This window comes from Stenella coeruleoalba, assembly GCF_951394435.1.
Source record: "Stenella coeruleoalba genome assembly, chromosome: 15".
Lineage (NCBI taxonomy): Eukaryota > Metazoa > Chordata > Mammalia > Artiodactyla > Delphinidae > Stenella > Stenella coeruleoalba.
In genome coordinates, this window is record NC_137161.1 from 27,935,160 (window position 1) to 27,961,363 (window position 26,204).

At 36.1% G+C, this 26,204-nt stretch overlaps 1 protein-coding gene and 1 pseudogene across 4 annotated transcripts; one reads left to right on the top strand and one right to left on the bottom strand.

Moving 5' to 3' along the window:
- Window positions 1-227: 227 nt before the first annotated feature.
- On the top strand, window positions 228-26,204 carry RAD21L1 (RAD21 cohesin complex component like 1; the record flags this gene model as incomplete). 3 transcript variants are annotated; one of them, XM_079946171.1, is made up of 13 exons in its annotated part: window positions 228-371; window positions 1,562-1,691; window positions 3,258-3,351; window positions 5,023-5,129; window positions 9,329-9,499; window positions 10,423-10,518; window positions 11,488-11,598; window positions 12,925-13,151; window positions 13,383-13,482; window positions 14,324-14,448; window positions 16,651-16,746; window positions 19,059-19,136; window positions 26,016-26,204. In XM_079946171.1, 13 exons carry the CDS (start codon window positions 228-230, stop codon window positions 26,202-26,204), a joined length of 1,668 nt encoding a protein of 555 aa, XP_079802297.1. The 3 variants fall into 3 exon arrangements, with proteins under 3 accessions (XP_079802297.1, XP_079802298.1, XP_079802299.1); XM_079946172.1 differs by having other exon boundaries at window positions 16,654-16,746; XM_079946173.1 differs by lacking the exons at window positions 228-371; window positions 11,488-11,598 and having other exon boundaries at window positions 1,481-1,691.
- LOC307197992 (small ribosomal subunit protein eS27-like) lies at window positions 23,892-24,995 on the bottom strand (annotated as a pseudogene). The gene is made up of 2 exons: window positions 24,990-24,995; window positions 23,892-24,144 (listed from the first exon to the last, which is right to left on the bottom strand). The product of its transcript is annotated as a small ribosomal subunit protein eS27-like (transcript).

A 26,204-nucleotide genomic window follows, 5' to 3' on the forward strand; every position in this document is an offset into this window, starting at 1 on the left:
ACCAGGGAAGCCCAATATAGTTTTGTATTTTAAATAAAAGTTTCTTTTTATAAGAAAATAATTTGAATTGAATAATGCATTGAATTAGAAGATAATCTATTTTATATAATTAATGAAAAATGGTTTTGCTTGCTGTAAAATAGCACTGAAAGATTTTTTTATTAAAATTTAAATGTCTTTTAATGTTCTCTGTAGTTCATTAAATACTACTAAGGAATACGGGCGCCATGTTCTACACACATGTGCTTATGAGTAAGCGAGGGCCATTGGCCAAAATCTGGCTTGCAGCTCACTGGGAGAAGAAACTCACAAAGGCCCATGTATTTGAATGTAATCTAGAAATAACCATTGAAAAAATTCTTTCACCTAAGGTATGTTATTCATTAAAATTATAGTATGTATTTGCTATGACTTATGGAGAGGAAAGGAATTAAAATACATTATATCATGAAATATATTTCCAAGGAAGCTTTACTTCTTAAATGGTCTTCTCTTTTTTATTTCCTATAGCATTTATTTTCTGGACATAAACATATATTGATTTCTGTTGGTAATTAACTCTTATATGTTTATCATAAATTGATTGGATCCTGAAGGACAGAGGCCATGTTTTATACATATTTTGTGATTGTTTCTTATTCCCTAACAAAATATTGTATACACAGTAGGTACCAAATGAGTATTTCTTAGAAAAATAATGGATGAATGAATAGGGAGAGTAGAAAGAAAGGAGGATTGAGTATAAATCAAAATATATATGAAGTCACTTCATAAGCAAGGTACTATGTTCATTATAAAATACTATAACAAGCTATTAGAATTTGCATTAAAATATCATTTTAATATTTTTATAAGTTAAGTAGTTTTCTTCTTGAGAGAAGGATGAATTATAATTGAAAATTTACCATGTGTCAGGCATTGGGCTAGACTTTATGTATGTTCATTAGTTTACTTAATCTTCACAATAACCCTATGAGATAGGCTTCTTTTAGCCTCAGTGAAGTGTGGTAATTAAGAGCATGAACTTCTGAGTTGGTCAAATTTAAATTTAATTCCTCCTCTATCACTTAATAGTTTTGTTACTTTGGGCATGCTGCTTATCATGTCCGAGTCTCAGTTTTTGCTTCTGTAAATAGAGGTTGTTGTCCAAATTAAATAAATTAGTGTATGAAAAGCTCTTAGGACAATGCCTGGCACAAAATAAGTATATAATAAATTGTAGCCATTATTAATAAATTGAAGTTCAGGAAGGTTAAATGACTCAGCCTCAGCAACTGAGCCAAGGCTTGACCCCAAGTCTGCCCGACTGCAAAGGTTATATACTTCCCATAAAACCAATAATAGCATACTTCACTTAAATGCCACATTAGATTATCTTCACTGAATTAAAAAAGTTAATCATTTTACAAGGTGAGGTAAAAGTTAAGTGATTCACCTTAAATAAGAATACAAAATGTCTGCTTTTTAAAGAGAAGACATTCTCATTATTTTATAATTTTCAAAGAACAGAGTTTATGAATCTAATTTTTAATATTCTAATACTTTAAAAATTTTTTGAAAGGTGAAAATTGCACTTCGAACTTCAGGACACCTTCTTTTGGGAGTTGTTCGAATCTATAATAGGAAGGCAAAGTATCTTTTGGCAGATTGCAGTGAAGCATTGCTTAAAATGAAGATGACATTTCGCCCAGGTATACATGCAATATTGATTTGTCTCACTCATCTTTGTTCCCTTTTGCATTTTTATTTTGGGTGGGCTCTTGTAATTGGCAGCACTCTGTAGTTCCAGTGTGAATATGGTGAATGTAAACTTCCTTCTGACTGAATCTAAGTTTCCATGGTTAAGAAAAAATTATATTATTTTCCTTGCTCTTTTCCTGTGTTTGCAGGAAGAGGTTATGCTTTCAAAAACTTGGAATGTTCCTGCATATTTACACAAGAAATATACTTAATGCTACCACACTTGTGTAAGAAACTCTGATATTCAGTTTTAATGGGTCACTTGGTTTGCCATATCTGTTTTTGCCTTTATGAGATAAATTAGAAATAGTGTGATTGACAAAACCTAGATATCAGTAATTGTCATTGTTTTCACAATTCTCAAGACTCTAAGTACAATAGCATGCTATTTATGAAATATTATAGAAAATTTTTAGGCATTCCAAAGTGCTAGAGATTTACATATGTCATAAATAGAACGCTTTCAAATTTTTATTTTAGTTTTAAGACTTTAGTCATTTTCCACCTTGTATTATGTTTATCTAGGTACAGACCTTGCCTCTCACACTAGACTGCAAACTCCTTGAAGGCAACATCTTTGTCATACTTATTTTCTGAATCTCTTATAGTGCTTGTCTCAGTGCCTTGCACATACTGTTGCCTCAGTTAATATGGGTGAATCAGGATTGACAAGTTTTTTTTTTCTTTATTTAAAATATCTGTAGAATCTCTTAGTAGATTTATAATTATATCAAATATGGTTCAGTGAAATAAATTTGTTCATTATTTCACTTATATATTCCATAAATATTTATTGATCTCATACTTTGTGTGAAACACTATGTTAGGCTCTGGGATACAAGGACAAACAAGACAAATAAGGTCCCTTTGAGCCTGGTGAGAAAATCAGATAATGAAAAAGATTTTCTAAAAAAATTATTATAATAATTATAGATTGTGCTATGAAGGAATATAAAAAGAGTACTACTACAGAAAATAAGAGAGAAGTGTATTTTAGTTAGGCTAATTGGGAAAAGCCTTTCTGAGAGGAAAGAATTTAAGCTCAGACTTCAAGAATGAGAAGTATCCAGCCATGTAAGAAGTCCATGAGGGAATAGCATTCCAGAGAGAGGGAACTGCAAGAGCAAAGGTCTTGAGGTGGTAAAGTGCTTGACTCATTCAGAGAGCAAAAAGACCAGTACGGTTGGAGTAGAGTGAGTACGGGAAGGTGTTGTTAGATGATGCCTATAGGTTTTGTAGGGATACAGGGCCCTGATTAGAAATTTGGATTTTATTTAAGTGCACTAGGGAAGTCCCTGAGTCATTTTACATATGGGGGTGATCTGATATAATTGCATATTTAAAATATCACTCTGGCTGTTTTGTAGAGAATAGACTGAAGAGGAGCAGGAGTGGATACAGGGAAACCAGTTAGGAGACTAAACAGTTAGTCCAGTGAAGAGAAAGTAGAGATTTAGTTGGAAGTTGATTTTATATAGCATCATGGCTTATTGAATGTGATATTTTATCCTTTTCAGGACTGGTTGACCTTCCAAAAGAGGATCTCGAAGCAGCTTACAATGCGATCACATTGCCAGAAGAATTTCATGATTTTGATCCCCAAAATATGAAGTAAATTATTTTATTTTCCTTCAATTTGATTTTCCTGATATTTTGTTGTTTTACATTTTCAGATTTCATGAATGCAGATGGAACATAGTTAACAACTGAAGTACACATGCAGTTGACAAAGACTTAAATTTAGTGTGAAAGTTCGAAGTAGAAAACCAAAAATGTATCATTATATTTGCTGAATGTAGTTTGCAATATTGACAGTATATTCATTCATTCAATATTTGTTGGGTGCCTGCCATATGCCAAGCACTGTTCTAGGCACTGAGGAGATAGCTCCTGGCCGCATGAATCTTATATTTTAGTTGGGGGAGACAGGTAATAAACAAACAAGTAAATATATAGTATGCTAGGAGATGATCAGCATTATGAAGAGAAATAGAAAATAAAATAACAGAGAGATTAGAAAAGGCTTTTCTAATAAGGTCCAAACAGAAATCTAAAGGAAATGAAGGAACAAATCATTCAGTAATGTGGGGAAGAATGTTCCATGTAAAGCAAATGGAAAGGCTCTAAGGCAGAGCATGTTGGACCTATTCAAAGAACAGCAAGGAGGCAAGTGAGACTGGAGTGGAGTAAATGAAGGGCCCAGTGGTAGGAGATGAGGTCAGAGAAGTAGCTGGGGTGCAGATGATGGAGGGTGTCATAGGCTGTAATGAGGACTTTTCTTTTAGTCAGATAGGGAGCACAGGAGGGTTTTGAATAGGAAAGTGACTGGATCTGACTTGACTTCAACATGCTTCCTCTGGCTACATACTATAAGGGCGAAAGGAAGGAAGCAGAGAGCCTGTGAGAAGATTATTGCAGTAAGAAGTCCAGACAAGAGATGATAGTCTCTGTGATCAGTTCTCAGTCTTCATTCTATCAAGGTGGTAGCAGTCAAGTTATGGATATATTTTGGAGGCAGAGCTGACAGAGAAAGAGAGAAGTGAAGGTTGACTATATGATTTTTGGCATGAGAATGGAGTTACCAGTTTAATGAGATTAGGATAACTAGAGCATGGCAAGTTTAAAGAGGGCAAGGTAAAGGAAGTAAATTAGGTTTTGGATATAGGTTTTGAGATGACTGTTACACATCCAAGGGGAGTAGGTAGGTAGTTGAATATCTGGGTCTGAAATTCAGGAAAGATGTTTGATGGGATATATAAATTTGAGAGTTGTGAGTATGTAGATGGAACTTCAACCATGAGTCATAAGAAATCCCTGAGGGAATGAGTGTAGATTTGAGAGAGAGAGGTCTGAGGACTGAATGTTGGGTCATTCCTAATAGTTAATAATCTGGGAGATGAGGAAGAACCAATAAAGGAGATGGAAAAGGAACAGCCAGTGAGGTAGGAAGAAAATCAAGAGACAGTAGTATTGCAGAGGCCAAGAAGAGAATGTGTTCCATGAGGAAGGGAGTGAACATCAATTTCAAATGCTGTTGGGTATGGTAAGTAAGATAGGGACTGAGAATTGCCCATTGGATTTGACAACCTGGAGATCATAGTTCATTATATCATATGTATAATGAACTAGTGTTTGTAAGGAATACTATTGAGAAAATAAAATTCTCCTTTGTTTTTATAATAAAACATGTTTTTGTTTAAGGGTGTTTGTTTGTTTTTCAGTATACTGCAAAATCATTGTGTTCTGTTCACATGCTTTCCTCAATCTTATGTTTCTCCATAGTGCTATTGATGTTTCAGAATACTTTACTCAGAACCAAAGCAAACCAGAAGAAATCACACTTAGAGAAGATTATGGCAATGATCTACTATTCCACACTGGGAGCTTTGGTGAGAATATTTGAGAAATTCAAATTACAAGTCATAATCAATTATATTTGCATTTTTGTATTAAAACAATGCCAAAGCTATTTCTATGCCAGTAGAAATATCTTTAGAATGAACGAGTTTTTTGATGTATAAGTGTAACCCCCCAATAAGCTTATTCTTGCCTTTTTCTACTGTAGGTGTCAATGCCAAGACTCAGGCTTAGCCTATGCTTCCCTTCTCAGTGTACAACCGTTTATTAAATATCTACTATATGTCAGGTGCTATCACAGGCATGGGCAATACAAAGTTTAAAGAAGCATTTCCTGCTCTCAAGGAGCTTCAGGCTGGGAGAGAGACATATAAGTAAACAGTTGCTGTAGTTAACATATACACAAGGTTTTACACATGTGCTGCATACAGAGCCTTCAAAATATATTTCCTCTAAATATATATCAATAACAGATTTTAAAATAGCTTGGGAGTGAGGAGGAAATACACACTAAATACACATTGATTGGGAAACAGAAACTGTTGAATGTATTTTAGAATTAAAGCTATATGGTGTAATTTAACTATATAGTATTTGTTCTTTTTTATGGCGTTTACCACTCTCTGATTTGTATCACGATATTTATTGTATTGGTCTGTTTTGTTCTGAAAACTCCATGAGGGTAAGATCTGTGTCACATTCATCTTTGACTTTCTTATAGTGCCCAAAGCAGTGAGCATAGGAGAAGGCTGGCCTAAATTTGTCTTAGGTGGAGGAGGGTGATCAAGCATCAGTAATGCTCGAGCTACCTCGTAACCTCCACTTCTCATCCTGACTCTCCTTCTATAACTCTTATGATCTATAGCTGTGTTTCTCAAATGATTTGTGGTGAAGGACCAGTTTTATAATTTTTGTCAATTTCTTATCTGTCATGGAATGACACTTTTGTAAAATATAATAAAAATTAATTACTAGAAAAATTTAAAAACTTACTTAAAAATCAACATGTAGCCTCAAGTTTTTGTTATTAGATCCAACATGTATAAAATTACTCTGCGACGTTATATTAAAACTTTGTGAACATTTACCTCTAATTTGTGTATTTACTCTGTTGTGGACCAACACTGTCCACAGACCCTACTTTGAGTAGCACGCATCTCTTACTGGCTGTTACCCCAAACCTTGAAATATAACACATTGGTAAAAAGTTAATCATATTTCCTACTGCCCAAGATATTCTTTACACATTTCCCTGTAAATGCTACTGCTCTTCTTCAGCCCTGCAACTTTAGGATCACTTTTAACTATGCTTTCTATAAGCTTCATACCAGTGCTAATTAAAAAAAAAAATGGAAATGTCTCAGGTATTCTTTCTGTTTCCCTAGCCACCAGTACTAAATATATATATATATTTAGTTCACCAGTACTAAAGTGCTGAAGTGCTGTATACCCTCCTACACAGTTTCTTCCAGGCCCCACATTTTATACAGCTCTGCAAGAGGAATTGTCCTTAAATTCCATTTTTTTCCACATCACATTTCTCTTCTTAAGTGCCTTGGGTCCCTATAACTTACTGATAGATACTCCTGCCTCTCCTCAAGGCCCTCTACCAATTTATCACCATCTTTATTAACTTTGTTTTACCTTAATATAGACTTTTGGCTCTAGTCAAGCAAATGTCTTACCAGTCAACCAATACAATTTAGTTGTTCTCAGTTTTGTCTACTACAATTCAAGAAGGTGGGGAGAACATGTCCTGAGTAGACTGACAGTCCTGGGTTTGAATCTGGACTTCCTCTGTTGATTTGCTGTGTGATATTGGGCAGATCACCTAGCTTCTCTGAGCCTTACTGCCCTATATGTTAAATCGGGATATTACTAGCAACATCACAGTTATTTCCCTTATTCTCTCCTTTAGTACTCTCTACCAATAAGGGATTTTCTCTCCTTCAAAAACTATTTCAAACCTAATGTCCTCTAAGAAATATTTAATGTTAATCCATCCTATTCTGGATTATAGTATAAGAGTGAAAGCAAAGATTATTTCTTTAATTTTTTGGTGTACTCTCAGGTTCTCATGATGTTCAGTGCTCAGAATATACTGTCTGTTCGTAAATGTTATTATCTTATTGACCAAGAATGATTTTTCTTTTGGGAGCTATCAAGGTGCATCTGGAAGATGTGAACAATATCTTTAGTTCTTTTGAAAAAGTTAATCTTTTCTATTGAGGAAATCTTTAGTCCAATACAATGAAGGTTGCCTTTTTTAGCTCTTTATTTCTAGAAGATGTAGGCCTGTAGAAAAATTTCCAGTGAGTGATACTTCATGAGTTTCTTTACTGACTAGCAGTGACGTGGGTTGCTAGAGGAAGGAAAGAGAGGACCAACCTCTGACCTCTGGGATTTCAGACTTCTAGACTCTGACCCCTGGGGTTTCAGACTTCTGGACCCAAAGATTCAAACCCAAGGAAGGGAAAGAATATGCATGTACTGACAGCCCATCTGGAAGCAGGCAGTTTGAAGCAGGGAGTTCATTTTATCTGCTGCTGTCAGTGTCTTAGGAGTTTTCTCTCATTAGTCTCCATTTTGCTAGAATTCTAACACCGTTACTAAGACGATCTTTGCTGCCTTCAGATCCTGGCTCTATCATTTATTAGGGTGTGACTATGTGCAAGTTATGAAACCTTTCTGTGGATGTTTCCTTGTCTGTACAATGAGGATTATAATAGTATCCTCTACTACATAATACAATGCACATAGTAACCACTCAGTTTATGTTAGCTGACCAGTTTTATCTTTTTTACTGCTGTATCCAACCCCTAGCATATTGCCTAATACCTAGTCATTCAATAAATATCTATTGAACAAATGTTATAAGCCCATTGTTTAATATTTTACCTACCTTTCCATTACTTAGAAGGCAGACATACTCCTTATTTTCCAATCCCTCCTTATGGACAAACAACTCAAGCAACTGTCCATGAAATAATACTCAATCAAGTGGGATATGACCCACCTAAGGTAGAAGAAATCATTCGACTGCCAATAATAACCTTCTGGGAAGTATTAAACTGTACCACCACTAAAAACTCTATCCTGATATTTTGGAAATTTTTGTTATTGTATTGGAAAAAGTGTTAGGCTAGAAATCCAGTCTCCACTGATTAGCAGAATGACTTGAATAATTCAAATATTTTTTTCTTTTTTCTTTTTTAAATTTAAGTATAATTTACCATGTTGTGCTGATCTCTACTGTACAGTAAAGTGACTCAGTTTTACACATATATACATTCTTTTTTTAATATTCTTTTCCATTATGGTTTATCCCAGGAGATTGGATATAGTTTCCTGTGCTATACAGTAGAACCTTGTTGTTTATCTATCAACCCCGAATTTCCAGTCCGTCTGTCTGCCTCCTCCGCTCTCCCTTGGCAACCACAAGTCTCTATGTCTTTGAGTCTGTTTCTGCTTTGTAGATAGGTTCATTTGTGCCATAATTAGGTTCCACATATAAGTGATATCATATGGTATTTGTTTTTTTCTCTCTGACTTACTTCACATAGTATGATAGTCTCTAGGTCCATCCATGTTGCTGCAAATGGCATTATTTTGTTCTTTTTTATGGCTGAGTAGTATTCCATTGTGTATATATATACTACATCTTCTTTATTCATCTGTTGATGGCCATTTAGGTTGTTTCCATGTTTTGGCTATTGTGAATAGTGCTGCTATGAACATAGGGGTGCATGTATCTTTTTGAATTATAGTTTTGTCCAGGTATATGCCCAAGAGTGGGATTGCTGGATCATATGGTTATTCTATTTTTAGTTTTCTGAGGAACCTCCTCAGAAAAACCTCCATACTGTTTTCCATAGTGGCTGCACCAGCTTACATTCCCACCAACAGTGCCAGAGGATTCCCTTTTCTCCACACTCTCTCCAGCATTCATTATTCGTAGACTTGTTAATGATGGCCATTCTGACCGATGTGAGGTGGTACCTCATTGTAGTTTTGATTTGCATTTATCTAGTAATTAGTGATGTTAAGCATCTTTTCATATGCCTACTGGCCATCTGTATGTCTTTGAATAATTCAAATAAATGTTTAGCTCTCACTTTTCTCATTGTAAAATGAAAGGAGCTATTCAAAATGATATCTAAATTCTAGCTTCTAACCCTAAAATTCTATGTTTCTATGACTAACTCAATATTAATTATATGTATTTATTTAGAGGAGGAACCTGAAATTCTCAGAAGACATAGCTTCTTTGATGACAACATATTGCTAAATTCCAGTGGTCCTTTAGTTGAACATAGTTCTGGAAGCCTCATTGGAGAAATGTTTCTGTTCTGTGACAGTGGAGATGGATTTGGAGATGAAGGAGCTGCAGGAGAAATATTTGGTATACTATCTGGTCATATAGAAATTGGATATCTGTTTCAGTCAAATTACATAACATACTGGAAGTTTTATTCCATCAAACTAAAATTTCAGATATGCTTCTGTGTCATATAGGTCAACACAGTTTTTTACACGAGTTTTCAAAGTCTATGGTATATTTAAAAATTTAGGCTAGTTCCAAGTAAATAGCTATCTGTTTAAACACATTTATCATATAAGTTCTTGTTTTTATTTTTATAAATTTCTAGTCTTTAGAGGGGAAGAAGTGAGGTAAATATATTCCTCACAAAATATACTAGATTGTATACTAGAAAACAGTGTTTTCTTTAGCAGAAATTGTGGGACAGCTATTCTAAAGGATCTGTCCAGCATTTTATATTATTATTTTATATTTATATTATGATATTATTTTAAAGTCATCATAGAAATAGGATAGAGAAAACTTGGAAATCGAAATGCACTTAATTTTAAAGATACTGACTATTATATATCAAATCTTTTTTTTTTAATTCTCTAGTTTACAGTAAAAGGCTGGTTATGGCAACCTTTTTGAAATTTGAAAACTACGAAAAATAGTGGCTCTACCTTAGATCTCTATCAAAGGAGTTTGAAAACTTTTACTTCTTAATTTGAAATCTAAACATGGCTTTGTAACAAGGCTACTATCTTGGTAGTTTAGTAAATATTTCCTGAAATAAACGTTTATAAATAGACTTTTAATAAAGGAAAGGAAATTAAATATATAAAATTCTATGTCATACTGCATAAAATGTGTTAGTCTATATAACCAGTCAAATCTAATTAAGTAGGGTTCACTCATTTTTGTATCCCATCACAACTCCTTGCATGCAATACTGTCAAGTGTTTAGTGAACAAATGACAGATTCAACTCTGTATAACCAAAGTGTTTATTGTGTTTTCAAGACAATCTATTGCAAGATGATCAGAATATCCTGTTAGAAGACATGCATTTAAATAGAGAAATTTCCATGCTTCCTGAGCCTCCCGATACTATAGTGGGTATGTTGTTTCTTTTGTGTAGAATGTGAACAGATACTAATATTCACATTAAGCCTCAAAACTTATGGGTTTAAGTAGCAGTATAGTATAGTGAAAGATAATAAAGAGTGTTGTCCCTCAAACTCTTAGTCTGACTTTAGATAATATAGAATAGAAAACTAAGTTCTGGGAAAAGTACAATGATGGGTATTTAATCGGGATTGGGTTTATTTGTTATGAGAGCACATTTAAATACTCTGCCAAAATACCCTGCTTTTGAATCATTAAAATAATATATGTTACATAGTAAAAGCATCATTAATGTTTGACACTAACATGGTTGTTAATTATTAATATCACATTAATATTAATATAGCTTGACAATCTATATATAATTTGATAGAAATTATAAATTTGGGGATATTTTCTACTTGAAATTGATGTGAAAGTACCTCAGATGATTTGAAGTCTTGTAGTCTGATTTTTCTTAAGAATTAAAAGAATGATTAGCCCCATTTTGATTTTTCACTCTTTTTGATGTTACATTTGCTTTCTAACACAGTAGTAGAAATTTTAAATGTAAAAAGAGGCAATAAAAATTTAGTTATGTGTGGTTCTTTATGGGTCAACTAATCATTAACAGAACACAATTTTTTTAGCAGACATATTGCCAAATTTATGTCAATCACTTATTGTGGTTCCTATCTCTGTTTTCACTTCTGATGTGACTGTAGCCCAGCCTTAGATGTGACAGGTGCAAAAGAGGGTGATACTACTTGACTCACCTGAACACTGCAGGCCCCAGACTGTATAATCTCTGAGTCTCTTCAGCTCTATTAAATACATGATTCTAAGAATTCAGATGTGGCTCCAGTTAGCAATATAAATCTACAGTTAGTTTATCTTTCACTTTAATTCTCATACAGTCCTCTAGTTTGCAACATAACCATTATTTTTTTTAATAAATCCTTTTATGGCAACGTTGATTAGTAGAACCAGATAATCCTGAGTGTGTATGTCCACCTGAAAATGAAAAAATGGATGAAACCACATTATCAAATGAAGAGGAAGGATTTACCCTTGAGCCAATTGATACTTCAGGTCAGAGTCATTCATGTTTTTATGTTTAGTTTTGATGCACTACTATCTTATTTACCCTGAGATATTTTAATAATTATTAAAATATTATAGGAGGTAGTCAATCTAGTAATAACATTCATAATACAATAAGGGAAAGGTGTGAAGAAAATTTGGGATGGTCCTTTCATTATATTCAGTCTTGGTCAAACCATCTATCCAGCTTGGGAAATTGGAAAATGTAAAACAGAGTTCAGTTCCAATAGTTATCAAGCCATTATTCTGGGCACAGAAATGAAGACATAGTTCCTGCTTTTAAGAAGCTTACAGTCTGATCAGGAGATAAATAAGCATGCAATATAAAATAAGACAGAGTAAAAGGGTCGGAACAGAGGCACTGAATATGAATCTAATATATAACTAGATCTTTTAAGAATATCCTAATTTTAAGTAGTATAATTGATATTTCAGTTTATAAACTCAGGCATGCAAAGAATAAAGCATTCAACGTTTTCTTTGCGAAATTCAACTCTGAGCCTCTATCCCACTTGGTTGGCAAGAAATGCAATCTGCAAACCTCCCCTATCTGCCCTGAGCCATGTATAGTATCAAAGTTTGGGGGAGGGGCACAGCAGGTGGAAGGGAACCTCTGGTCATCAGCCACACCACCGTGTGATACCCAGTGTCCCAGCCTACATAACCTCTGGAGTCATCACACAGCCAGCCCCTTTGGAATCTTGTCCTATTCCCAAGATTTTACTGAGGCACATCAGCAAGCAAGTTCCTTTGGCTCCATCTGATCTCAGATCTCCACCCATTCCAGAAAATCTGACTGCCCCCCACTCCCCTTTTGCAATTACTAAGGAAAAGCTTGACTTCTACTTTCTACCCAGCCAAATTAGTTAAAGGAGCAAAATCCCATGGCCCTAACTACCTACTAGGAATTTGTATATGAATTTCAATGGGGGAGGGAAAAATACACTGGACAAATACAAATTAATGTTTTAAAAAGTTATCCTGTTAGGTAGATATCTCAAGGAACTTTAGAACTGAGTGACTTCCCTCTCAATATACTCTCTGCTCCACATTCCTCAGTTGTCCACTTAGTAGATCAACAGGGTGCCTGCCTCCTAAGCACTTTACAAAATGTGTTAACCCTTGGCTGCTGAGACACACTAGCTGTGCAAAAACCGTATAAAACATAATTTTCGGTAGAGAGAAGGGGATTTTCTTCCCAAGTCAACTCTGTAGGTTGTATTGTGGTAGACATTTCTTAGATATGCAATGCCTAGAATATCATTATACAAAGTTGTACAACCTATCACATTTGTATGTATTTATTATATTTAGACATTGCTGAAAAAAGAAAAGGCAAAAAGAGGAAACTGCTCATAGATCCAGTCAAGGAGCTCAGTAGCAAAATTATGCATAGACAGCTTACTTCCTTTACGGACACACTCATGGTTTTGGAACTTGCACCTCCTACCCAAAGGTTGATGATGTGGAAGCAGAGGGGAGGAGCAGACACACTTCTGTCAACTGCTGCCCAGGATCTGACTCATGCTGAACTGAAAATGGTAATAGTTTCTATTCTTTTACATGGATGCAATGTTTGGTGATAAATAAATACATATTTATATTCATATATACAACGGAATTTAAACTTGTGAAAAAATACCCCCTTTTGAATTAATTTGCTGGATGTGTGTGCATGAATAATAGTTTTAACGTTTTAGCATATATGCTTGTATTTTGTTGAATTGCTTTACTTGTACAAAAGCGAGAAACAAAAATGTATATTTTTGCAGTTGTTTACAAAATGCTTTGTGTCCTCTGGCTTTAAACTTGGAAGAAAATTGATGCAGAAGGAGTCAGTAAGGGAAGAAATGGGAAGCAAAAACATAGTAGGTGAGACATCCTAATTCTGTTGGTGTTGAGGGGAATGTTGTAGAAACAAAACTTTGATTTTACATTTCAAAATTAAGATGGGATCCAAGTCCATATTCCCAAGTATAAATGCTCTTAGAAGAGTACTTGAACTTAAAAGAAATTGTTAGATCAGCCTTGCATTCTTCTCTATGGATTAATTTTTGTCCAACAAACTACCTTAAAAAGATGAAGTATATATACTATGTGGACTATTCTTAATCTCACTCTTTCCTACCTCCCCCACCCGCAAAGGCAGTACTCACAAGCCTTCAACAAAGAAAATTTTATATCTCGTAGGATAATGTTTCACTTTAAGACAACTAACATGAAAAATCACTTAGTGATAAGAATAGCATTTAAACAATACAGTTAACCTGAGATATAGATATATCTATCCCCCTAGAGGATACATGAAATTTTAATAATATTAATAATGAATTATTATTGTGACTATTATAAAGGAATAATAAAGCTAACTTATGTGGTGAGTGAACCTCTGCTTACTGAAGGCATTAAAATCTGCTGAACAATATACTAAGATGGGCTTGGTATATCCATGTTGTCTTGTGAGTTAAATGTGTGGGAACGAGAGTGGAGGAGATAGGTGGTGGAACATGGGGAGTCGAGGTGATAAAGAGGCAGATGAAGGAAAATGGAAGATAAATATGTGAGACTTGGGGTGCTATAAGAAAGTTTGTGCACGCTTAAATTCTTGGATTTTAAGTTGTCTGTCAGAAGTTTTCTTTTGTAACAACCATATCCCAATTTTAAGTTTGAAAGATATGTTAGTGAAATCTTTTTTACTTCCTTAATAATTCAGAGACCTCCATGATGGAAGAGCCAAATTCCCTGCAAGAGTTAAGTCAATCCAAAACTTGGAAGGAAGCTACTGATGGATCTAAGTGTAGCTCTTGTGAGGATACCAATAAAAATATTAACTCTGATGTAAGTTAACCAAAGAGAGTAATAAAAATATTATTATCTTCCTGTCACATACAGTGAAGGAACATTGAGACTCTGGTATATCGTCTTATATTTATAGTTTATATTTCGTCTTACGTTATCCTATAACTTCTTTAGTATGTAGCAGTACTACAGGGTAAAACATAATTTACATCTGCAGAACAGTATTTTCTAGAAGTTTAGGATAGTAAATCACAAGATTAGTAGTTTCATACTGGAAGAGTATTTTTCATGGTACACTGAATAAATTATTATACCTGAATCTGGTTATATGCTGAGGTCTCACATTCAATATGTCATGGAATCCTTTAGAACTCTAGAAAATACACCCATGCTTTGCTTCTGATCATAAGTTCACCCTTCCTAACTCTAAAAATAATATGTGTTAGACCCACCAATTATCTTAGCCTGAAAGACTAAAGATCCATGACCAAAAAAATTTTTTTTAATTTTTACTTGAAGACATAATTTGTATTTGAAAAACAGTTACTAAAAAAATGTAGGGGCTTCCCTGGTGGCGCAGTGGTTGAGAGTCCACCTGCAAATGCAGGAGACACAGGTTCGTGCCCTGGTCTGGGAAGATCCCATATGCCGCGGAGCGGCTGGGCCCGTGAGCCATGGCCGCTGAGCCTGCGCGTCCGGAGCCTGTGCTCCGCAACGGGAGAGGCCACAACACTGAGAGGTCCGCGTACCGCAAAAAAAAAAACAACGTAGTTGGAAAAAGTGTGCTGTAAAATATTTTCCCAATGTCACTTTACTGACTGTACAAGTGTAAATATTATACCACACCAGATAAAAAGAAAACAGTGCTTTTCTGGTTTGTTCCATCATCACTGTATTTTGATAACCACTCAGGGAATTGAGAGTCAATCCACATTGAAACTGAATGCCCTTGGAAGGAAAGACAATTTCGTAATACATTAAAACAGAATGTGTTTTAATTTGATCATATACTGGATATTGAGATACTGGGTTGCCAGTACTACTCTCTTCCTTATTTGGATTCAGACATTTCTTAGAATGCACCTACTGAAATTATGATTAGGTAAATTTGTTTAGTTTATTATTTTTTAACATAGTGACAAAATTTTGGTGCTTGCAGTGAAGGAAAGATTGTTGCACTACTTCTTTTGAACCTTTTACTCCTTTACCCTATACTTATGCTTTAACCTTCAATTTCATTCTTATTCTGCTTCCAAAAATGGTGAACAGATATGAAATATAGTCAGTAATGGAAGCACAGTCAATTTAAATGGACAGAAAAATATTGATTCTGATAATCATTTTCAAATCTTTCAAAAATTCAAACAATTTTTTGTAAAATAACTGCACAATTGAGAGTATCTAAAATGTAGAATATTCATAGAAATTAAAAGGGAAAAAACATGATAGGGCTCCACAAACATGTATATTAAAGAATAAAATGCAACCTCATACTCATGAAAATTTTTAAAAGCTAAAATGAAAAATCAAGTAAGCTATGTTGTGGGAAGCTTCTAACTTAATCACAACCACGGATAACAGCTGGGGAATGAAGCTTGGAGACAGGCTGAAGATGAGAAAGGGGCCAACAGCTTCCATAGCAATGAGAAAAGAGAGTGTTGATGAATGGAGAATTTCTCTTTTTCCGTCTTCCTTTATGTCTTCACTCCCCTTCCAGAGGACACAGTTTTTCTTCCCTCTTGCTAGTGGCAGCTCCAGCAGCAGTGGCAAGAATCCTGTCATGGCCCTAGGTAGGGATATTAATATCCCTTCCGCCATTCTCATTCCCTCTGCTTACAGTTCTTCTTCCTCTGCCACCTGGTTCTGGCATAAGAATAGAGGTAGGGCACTGGGGCAAAGACAAACTGCTTCAAAGAAAGTGGTCTCAGCTGTGCAGCAGCAGAGACTTTTGATATGACATCTGTAGTGTTGAGGGAAATAGGAAGGGAAAAGATACGTAGCCAGGAGGGCAGAACATGCAAGTTCTTCATTGCGGGAGGCATAAAGAAAACAGGAATATTTAAGTCAGGGATTGCCTATTTGGGATATTTCAGAAATAATATTTTGAGAATGCAGGTAGTATTTTAAATTACTTTTAGAAATGAGCATCCATGTGATTAAAGCATTTAATAAAATGAGATTGTTCCTGTGATGACTACTACTACTGTGATAACTTACCTATATTTCCCTAATTTGCTTTAGCAGGATATTGCTGAAATGGTATCTTCAGCTGCTGAGGAATCATCTTTAATGAATGCCATCTTAGCACAAGGAATTGAAAACTGTCCAATTGAATTGGTAAATAGATGTATAGTCTTAAGAATGTTATTTAAAACTTTGTTCCTAAATAGTTAACACCTTATTTACCTAAAAATTGTTTTTAGCTGTCACGTTACTCTCTAAAATTACAATTTAAATTTGTGTTCTTAACAAAGATGTATATGAGTAGCTTGATAAAACATATTCAGAATTCCTTTGATCTTTTATTCTTTAATTTATTTTGAAACTTTAAGTAATTTTAAAGAAATGTATGGGATTTTTATGCTTATCACAGGTAGTCATGGGTTTAAAATGTTGAGAATCATTGTTTTAAGTTATTCTTATAACAACTGTAAAGAAGCAGAGCTGTATTATGGCTATGTCCTAGGGCATTTGAAATTTCATTTTATTTAAAGAAAAATGTATGGGCATTATTTCCCAAAACAATGACTCACGGTCTATACCAAGACCGTGGCTGATATAGACCAAGGTCTGACTCAAGACTTCTAGAGATCAGAAAAAGGGAATGGTCTGCACAGAGGACCACAAGTCAGTAGCAAAGCCAGAGCTAACATGTGACTCACCTGACTCCATATAGATTACTGTCTTATTTCTCTAGTCCTCGTCCCATAGTGCTGAAGGCATTTTTAAGATTGTAATGAATTTTAACAAAACTTCTTAAATAATATCAAAACACTTACTAATGCCTAATGTTAGTTTGTTTTTAAATAAATTATCTTTACAATGAGTTCCAAGACTATTCAATTGTTTTTTTCATATGACTGACTTCTCTGGATAATCTAGGACAGAATAAATACATGAAATTTTTACCTGAAACATCCAAACAACTGAGCCAGAAGAGAGTTGAGTCACTTTCGCCTTTCTCTTTGCTTCTAGACACAGGTTATTTTCATACATGGTCAAGAAAACCACAACACAGCACAAGTTCAGCTGTTTTAATAATCCACAGGGCTTTCCACACAATGGACTCAGCTGTAGGGTGTCCAGATAGATCAAGTGGACAGGCTTCAGCAAAATGCACAGACTATTTTTTTCTGAGCCTTTTCCTGATTTGTTTAGTTGTACAATGTAGGTGAAGCTGCAGTCTCATGGATCTTTAAAAAAGAGTTGGGCCATTGCTTTTTACATTTGAAAAATACATTTGTGTATTTAACAATAAAATAAACATTAGTAATTGGGTGAACTAGTTTATCCCAGAATAAACCAGAAAGAAATAAACATAAATTTTACCTGGAGGAATTCAGAAAACTCTTCAGAATAAAATTGACCATGTTTTCAGATCACTATCTTTGGAATGTAAGAAAGGATGCTGTATAGGCAGAACCAGGAAGCCAGTACAGCTGGCAAGAATGGGGACTTGGCAGTCCCCTTAGCCTCAAAAGATTTAAAATATCATACAGGATATGCTGAAGCTCTCTGAAATCATCTCGGAGTTCATGAAATTGAATGCAATTTTAAGAAGTGTCTGGGCTCCAGAGGTATACACGAAAACTTGACAAACAGTGGAGCTGTGATAAGGGTGACACAGAAGCTGTTAGGTTTCATGGTCAGATATAGCATTGGGAAAATTATAAAGTAGGTCAGATCTGTGCCACTTGCCTCCCCCAACCCTTTGTAGTCTTGCTTTTTTATCAGACTCATCAGCACCTTTCCTATGCCCAGTTCTGTTCTCAGCTTATAAGGTGTTAGTTGGTAAGGGCTTAGAATGAGTTCCTGTGAAGGGATTTCAACTCTACAAGTTTTAAATATTAAGGTGTTTCTGAAAGTGGCTAAAAACTGAAAAGATTGAATCTATTCAAATAACATGAAAGGCAGTGGGTTGATCTTTTTCGGACAAGGCACCCTTGAAATTCGTAAGATTCCTAACCCAATTGTACATACTAAACATCAGTTATTGTTACAGCTTTTATATCACCAGATAAATTCATATAAAGGCCTTTACAAGGTAGTTCTTCTATAGCTTTTTGTTTACTCCTGTCATCTGAGTTCAGATTGACCAGAGCTGGGACAGTCCTAGCCAAAAGTGGTCATCTTTACTTTTAAAAGTAAGTGCACAATGCCTGGGATGCATCACCAATAGAGATGGCAGAATCTCCAACTCTGGAACCCCTTGTCAGAAGATAGCCTGGGAGTATAGATATAATCCTGTAAAGACTGAGCTATATTTGTATGTTAGTCATATTCTCTCAATTATCAGATTATAAGCTCCTTATTTGGCAGGACCCAGTGTTACAGTTGTGTTTCTTGTGGCAGCTAACACTATGGTTGGCAAATAGTAAACATTCAGTAAAATTTGGTTAAATGAAATATTATATCAATTATTCAAACAGGAGTCATTGGGGAATGAACAAAATATTGAGGCGGAGAGATGGAATCGAAGAATACTTCAGATGTTAAATAGCTTGCGGGTAAGACTTAGTAGGGTTTGTCAACCCTATTTTTATTTTTAAAAATAAGTAAAATGTTGAGTTCAACCTTCTAAATATTAATAAAAATAAAACAATTTTCATTGTGTTTTTGTTGAGGCCAAATTACACTAGAGTGAAATGATTTTTAAGCTGTATACCCGAGCCTAAATGTGAGTTTGCTTTTAGTGCCTACATGTTCTAATCAATTCTTACCTATTTTCATGTCCCTAGACATCTATTCTATGTCCAATTCTTGTGTTTAGCAGCCTGTTAACTAATTCTCAATGTGAAACTAAATTTATAACAGTTTAAAAATGAAACAGATAATTTTAAAATTTAACTTATATTTTTATCAAAATAATACATGTATATAATTTTGAAAGTTCAGTAGTACTATGCTTAAGGCTGAAAGGGAAACACAGAAGTCTTTTGTCCCGCCCCTCCTTATGCCTAAGTTCTGCTTACCAGAGGAAACTATATAAACTGTTTCTTTTAGTATTTATATCTATGTTTCTAATTACATGTTCTTACTGCTCTTTCCTAATATTTCAGCTTTATATTTTATCTGTTGACTTCTTTCAGAAGAAAATGAAAATTTAGCTTAGTTATTATATCTCCCCCGCCCCAGTGTATTTTCAGCACAGTATTCAGTACTTACAATATTATAATTAGAATAGTCACGATGCAGGTTTGATTGTGACACAGAGCCAAAATGTCAGTGGCTTAAAAAGATAGAAGTTTATTTCTCTGTCAGGTAGAGTACTATCTGGTATGGCAGCTATGTTCACAAAGTTGTCAGAGGTCCAGGTTCCCTTTATCTCATTTTCTTTATTCTTGGGATCCGAAATGGCTAACTATCCACCATGTCTGCATTCCAATCAGCAGCAAAGTTTCCTTTAAGGGTATATCCCAGAAATTGTATGTATCACTTTTCACATTTAACTGACCAGCACTTAATCACCTTGCCACGTCTAGCTGGGAAACGTAGTCCTTATCTGGCAACCATGGGACCAGCTAATAATTCTATTACTATGGAGGAAGAAGAAAATGGATATTAAGGGACAACCATCAGTTGCCACCACTATGTAAAAATTAGTTTAAATTGAGGCTTCATAAGCATAATTACATTTCTTGCCAACTTTATGGGTTTTTTATTTTGGTGTTAATCTTTACCTCATTTTTCACATTTGCTTAGTATCTATATACCCATCCTTAATTCTTTTTCAAAACTCTCTGACAATAAAATAAAACCCCTTTTAGTATGGTCAAATACATCAATTAATTCATCAGTTCCTTTCTTTTTTCTTGAGAATATCCTTCCCAGAGCTCATCCTCCTCTTGTTCTAATCTAGACTAGTTGCTCTCTAGGTCTGCTCCACAGTTTTTGTCTTGGGACATTCCTTTACCATAACATGGGAATTCCTTTGTCTCTTTCCTATGTTAGTCCCTCTATTTTTGATGATTTGATCTTTATCTTGAATTTTTTTGGTGGTTAACATCCTCTCATAATTTCCTGAGACAAAGAGTGCATAGGAGGTCAACTAATCTATGACAAAGGAGGCAAGGATATACAGTGGAGAAAAGACAGTCTCTTCAATAAGTGCTGCTGGGAAAACTGGACAGCTACATGTAAAAGAATGAGATCAGAACACTCCCTAACACCATACACAAGAATATACTCCAAATGGATTAAAGACCTGAATGTAAGACTGGACGCTATAAAACTCTTAGAGGAAAACATAGGAAGAACACTCTTTGACATAAATCACAGCAAGATCTTTTTTGACCCACCTCCTAGAGTAATGAAAATAAAAACAAAAATAAATAAATGGGACCTAATGAAACTTCAAAGCTTTTGCACAGAAAAGGAAACTATAAACAAGAGGAAAAGGCAACCCTCCAAATGGGAGAAAATATTTGCAAATGAACCAATGGACAAAGGATTAATCTCCAAAATATATAAACAGCTCCTGCAGCTCAATATTAAAAAAACAAACAACCCAATCCAAAAATGGGTAGAAAACCTAAGTAGACATTTCTCCAAAGAAGACATACAGATGGCCAAGAAGCACATGAAAAGCTGCTCAACATCACTAATTATTAGAGAAATGCAAATAAAAACTACAATGAGGTATCACCTCACACCGGTTAGAATGGGCATCATCAGGGCTTCCCTGGTGGCGCAGTGGTTGAGAGTCCGCCTGCCAATGCAGGGGACACGGGTTCGTGCCCTGGTCCGGGAAGATTCCACATGCCGTGGAGTGGCTGGGCCCATGAGCCATGGCCACTGAGCCTGTGCGTCCGGAGCCTGTGCTCCGCAACGGGAGAGGCCACAACAGTGGGATGCCCGCGTATCACAAAAAAAAAAAAAAAAAAAAAGAATGGGCATCATCAGAAAATCTACAAACAACAAATGCTGGAGAGGGTGTGGAGGAAAGGGAACCCTCATGCACTGTTGGTGGGAATGTAAATTGATACAACCACTATGGAGAACAGTATGGAAACTAAAAATAGTATTACCATATGACCCAGTAATCCCAGTACTGGGCATATACCCAGAGAAATCCATAATTCAAAAAGACACATGCACCCCAGTGTTCACTGCAGCACTGTTTACAATAGCCAGGTCATAGAAGCAACCTAAATGCCCATCGACAGACTAATGGATAAAGAAGACGTGGTACATACATACCATGGAATATTACTCAGCTACAAAAAGGAACGAAATTGGGTCATTTGTACAGACGTGGATGGGCCTAGAGACTGTCATACAGAGTGAAGTAAGTGAGAAAGAGAAAAACAAATATCGTATATTAACGCATATATGTGGAACCTAGAAAAATGGTACAGATGAACTGGTTTGCAGGGCAGGAATAGAGACACAGATGTAGAGAACAAACATGGACACCAAGGGGGGAAAGTGGCGGGGGGGTGGGGGGCGGGTGGTGGTATGAATTGGGAGATTGGGATTGACATGTATACACTAATATGTATAAAATAGATAACAAGAACCTGCTGTATAAAAAATAAACAAATTAAATTAAATTTTTAAAAAAAGAGGGCTTCCCTGGTGGTGCAGTGGTTAAGAATCCGCCTGCCAATTCAGGGGACACGGGTTCGAGCCCTGGTCCAGGAAGATCCCACATGCCGCGGAGCCAAGAAGTCCATGCGCCGCAACTACTGAGCCTGCGTGCCACAACTACTGAAGCCCACGCGCCTAGAGCCTGTGCTCTGCAACAAGAGAAGCCACCACAGTGAGAAGCCTGCGCCCCACAACGAAGAGTAGACCCCGCTCACCGCGACTAGAGAAAGCCTGTGCACAGCAGCGAAGACCCAACACAGCTATAAATAAAAAATTAATTAATTAATTAATTTTTTTAAAAAAAGAGTTCATAAGAGATAGAGACCCTACATACAAGTCTGAAAATGTCTTTATTTTACCTTTAACTTTATTGGGTGTATCTGAACATAGTTTGAAAATAATAACTCTCAGATCTTGAAGGCTTTGCAACATTTCTAGGCATCTGTGTTGTTATTGAAAAGTCAGATGCTGCTTGGTTGGTGGTCTTTTGTAGGTGACCTTTATTTTCTCTCTGGAAGCTTTTAGATCTTTTCTTTATTCCCAGTGGCCTGAAATTTCATGATGATGTGCTCTGGTATGGGTCTTTTTCATTTATTGTGCTAAACATGTAATAGATTCTTTATTCTGAGAGTTCATGTTCTTGCATTGGAAATTGTTTTGGATTTCCTCCTTGTTAATCTAGTCTCCTTTTCTGCACTACCTATGCGTCAGATGTTGGATCTCCTGAATTGCACCTTTCCTTTTTTTTTTTTTTTGCGGTACGCGGGCCTCTCACTGTTGCGGCTTCTCCCGTTGCGGAGCACAGTCTCCGGACGCGCAGGCTCAGCGGCCATGGCTCACGGGCCCAGCCGCTCCGTGGCATGTGGGATCCTCCCAGACCGGGGCACGAACCCGTGTCCCCTGCATCGGCAGGTGGACTCTCAACCACTGCGCCACCAGGGAAGCCCCTTAGTGATTCTCTTGAATGCATTCTTTTCTGCTCTTGAATGTTAGAAATTTTATCCAAATGTCTCTTAGATCTCTTTTTTTTTTTTAAAGAGTGAGACACCAAAAAGCTGATTGGAAGTTAGATAAGCATGGATGGGGCTTGTGGACTTGTGGTCTTTATAGTGAGATAATTGGGTGGTGCCCCCCCAATACACACACACACACACGTCATTATCTATAGGATTTTTTTCCTTGGAATGTTCACTTTCCCAGCTTAATCTTCAGATCTACTGCCTAGGAGATATAAGCATGATGCCCGTGGTTCAGGAACCAAAGGGAGTAAGGGAGAGGCTGCAGTCTCACTGCTTAGACATTAGAATTTCCCATATTCCCCCAGTCTGTAACACTTCTCCTCCACCATCCACAGTGCCTATTATTCCAAGTCTAGAACCTCACTGGTTGATATCTCCAGAAAGACAACTTCCTGCTTCCTGCTAGGTATGGGAGTAGTGGTCTTAAGGTTCTGTGAGGTGGTGGAGTAGACCTGAGGATCTAACTGTTCCCAAGTAACCTTTTAAGGAACTCTCATGTTTTTAGCTTCACCCCTCATTTCCAGCTTATGACATCCTGCTGCCTACAATTCCTGAGCTTTTCCTAGGTTTTGTTTCACTTTGGGGTTTTGTCTTTTGTTTTATTCAAGTGTGTTTATAGGGATGGTATCCCTCTCATCTTGATTCAGGATGCTTTTAGAGCTGCTTCTGTCTGAAGGAGCATCCTTCTGTAAGCCTTGCTTTTATTCCTGTAGGCTGGCGAGAACAAGGAGCAACCAACACACAAAACTACTGTTTGTGCATTGCTAGAGGTGGTAGTGATTTTATGGCATCCTGGGTATTTCATAACCATGGAGTAGGAATTGGGGCTCTGGACCAGGTGCTTCTTCTCATGTTTCCTCTTCTCTTTTGGAGAGGGTTGAAGGAGATCCTTTGCAAGAGGCACATACTCATGGGGAGGCTGTCACTGCTGGAAATGCTTTTTTTTTTTTTTTAATTATTTTACAGTTTTCATGTTTTATTGTACTTAACTTAAATTTCACCATTAAATACTGAGCAGAAGTATATGCTGGCCTTATGTCCAGATTTTTGACATGTAAAGATAAACGGACGGATGGCCTTAAGGATGTGATATATTAGAGGTTGTAGAATATATTAAATAATTAGAGAATCTGGGGGTAGTAACATTCTGTCTATATACATTTACACATTTAGTGGCACAAGTAAACTCTATAGGGACAGGAAGACAGATGTAAAGCTTTGGGTTGCAATTAGAGGAAAAGCCCATTCAGGACTGAACTGAGAGGTCCTTGCCTGCTGACAGAATCTCCCCTTGACTTCAGACTTTAGACAAACTAAGTAGTTTTTTTGTTCAGTGTACAAAAACCACTGAATTGTACAAAATCCCTATTAGTCATGAGAAGCAGTAGCAACAAGATAGATTAAGGAATTGGCTCAAGCCAATTCAGATTGTAGGGTCTGGCCAGTCAGAAGTGAGCAGGGCTGGCTGGAGGCTGAAAATCCAATTGGATGTTGCAGTTCAAGTCTGGGATCTATAGATTAGAACAGCCAGCAAGAAACTCAGTCTAGAGGCAGAATGGTTAGTGCATTCCTCAAAAATCCTTGTTCTCCAAATAAGTTCCTAAAAGACTTTCCTCAAACAGGGTCAAATTTCTGTATCTCAAGTTGGCTTGCTTTTTGCTGGCTTTCCTCTCTGCTGGCATGTAGGGTTCGGCTTTCTCTAAGTCTGATAGTCTTCCACTTTGTATTTCTCTCCTTCCTTTATTCCTTTACCTTCATTTTAGAGGAGTTTCTGGAGGAAACAGAATAATCCTCTCAGGGCGTTTTTCAAAAGGATTCTTGGAATTGAGAAGGCTGTCCCTGCTCTCTCCCTGGGGAAAAAGCCACCCGATCTGCATTTTGTCTCCTCAAGACGGGGGGGATAAATGAAGGCTTGGCATGCCATCTCTGAAAGGTTGCTGACACTGGGCTGCTCCTTTGGTTGAGATAAAGTATGATAAATTATTTGACTTATTGATTTGTTAAGTGTTATGGACTGGCAAAAAAACCCAAAACAAAACAGAACAGAAAACCCTTGTATATGTTATTTAAAAAAAAAAATGCTTCACAGCTATCAAATTAGTACAATACTCACAGGGATACTGACCAGTATTCACCACAGTATTTCTAACTAAAAAACAATACTCCTGTTCTAGAAATCTGATTCCAAGTACGTAGTCTAATTAAATACTTTATTGTACCTCAGTTTTTTCTAGTAGATTCACAGGTGTTCTATAGTGAATCCAACATCTTTTTAATCTGTGCAAAGAAACTGGGAGATGTATTTAGTCATATTCCCCTGCCATTACATTTACCACTAGAGTTGTTTAGTCACCCCCATCCTGCAGTACCTTTAAAGAAAACAAGCCTGATAGGCTGATAATTTTCATTGATTTTGAAGACTCCCAAGGTTCTGTGGACTTTTTTCTGCCTGCAAGTCTAAATTAATTTGCACTTTCTCCAGGAGCCATTTATGTTAACATCAATTTTTTAAGACCTAACGTTTGTACAACACATTAGAAATTTGTGTAATACTTTAGAGTTCTTTTGCACGTATTTTCTCAATGAACCAAGCTGTGCTCAATGACCTATGATGTTTTTTATGTTTCCTAATAAGTCATTTGCATTTCTCCATTTAAGAATTTCACAGTCACTTATCAAAAATATCAATATTTTGTTGTTCATTATGCATCCACAGCCTGCTCTATTTCTAATCATCTTGTTTCCCTTTCCTTTCTTCTTTTATAATTGTTTTCCCAGGAATCCAACAAGATGGGAATGCAGTACTTTAGTCTGATGAAGCTCTGCAGAAATAATGACCGAAAACAAGCTGCAGCCAAATTTTATAGCTTTCTTGTCCTAAAAAAACAGCGGGCTATTGAGCTGAGGCAGAGTGCTCCCTATGCAGATATTATAGCTACAGAGGGACCAATGTTCCATAAAATGTGA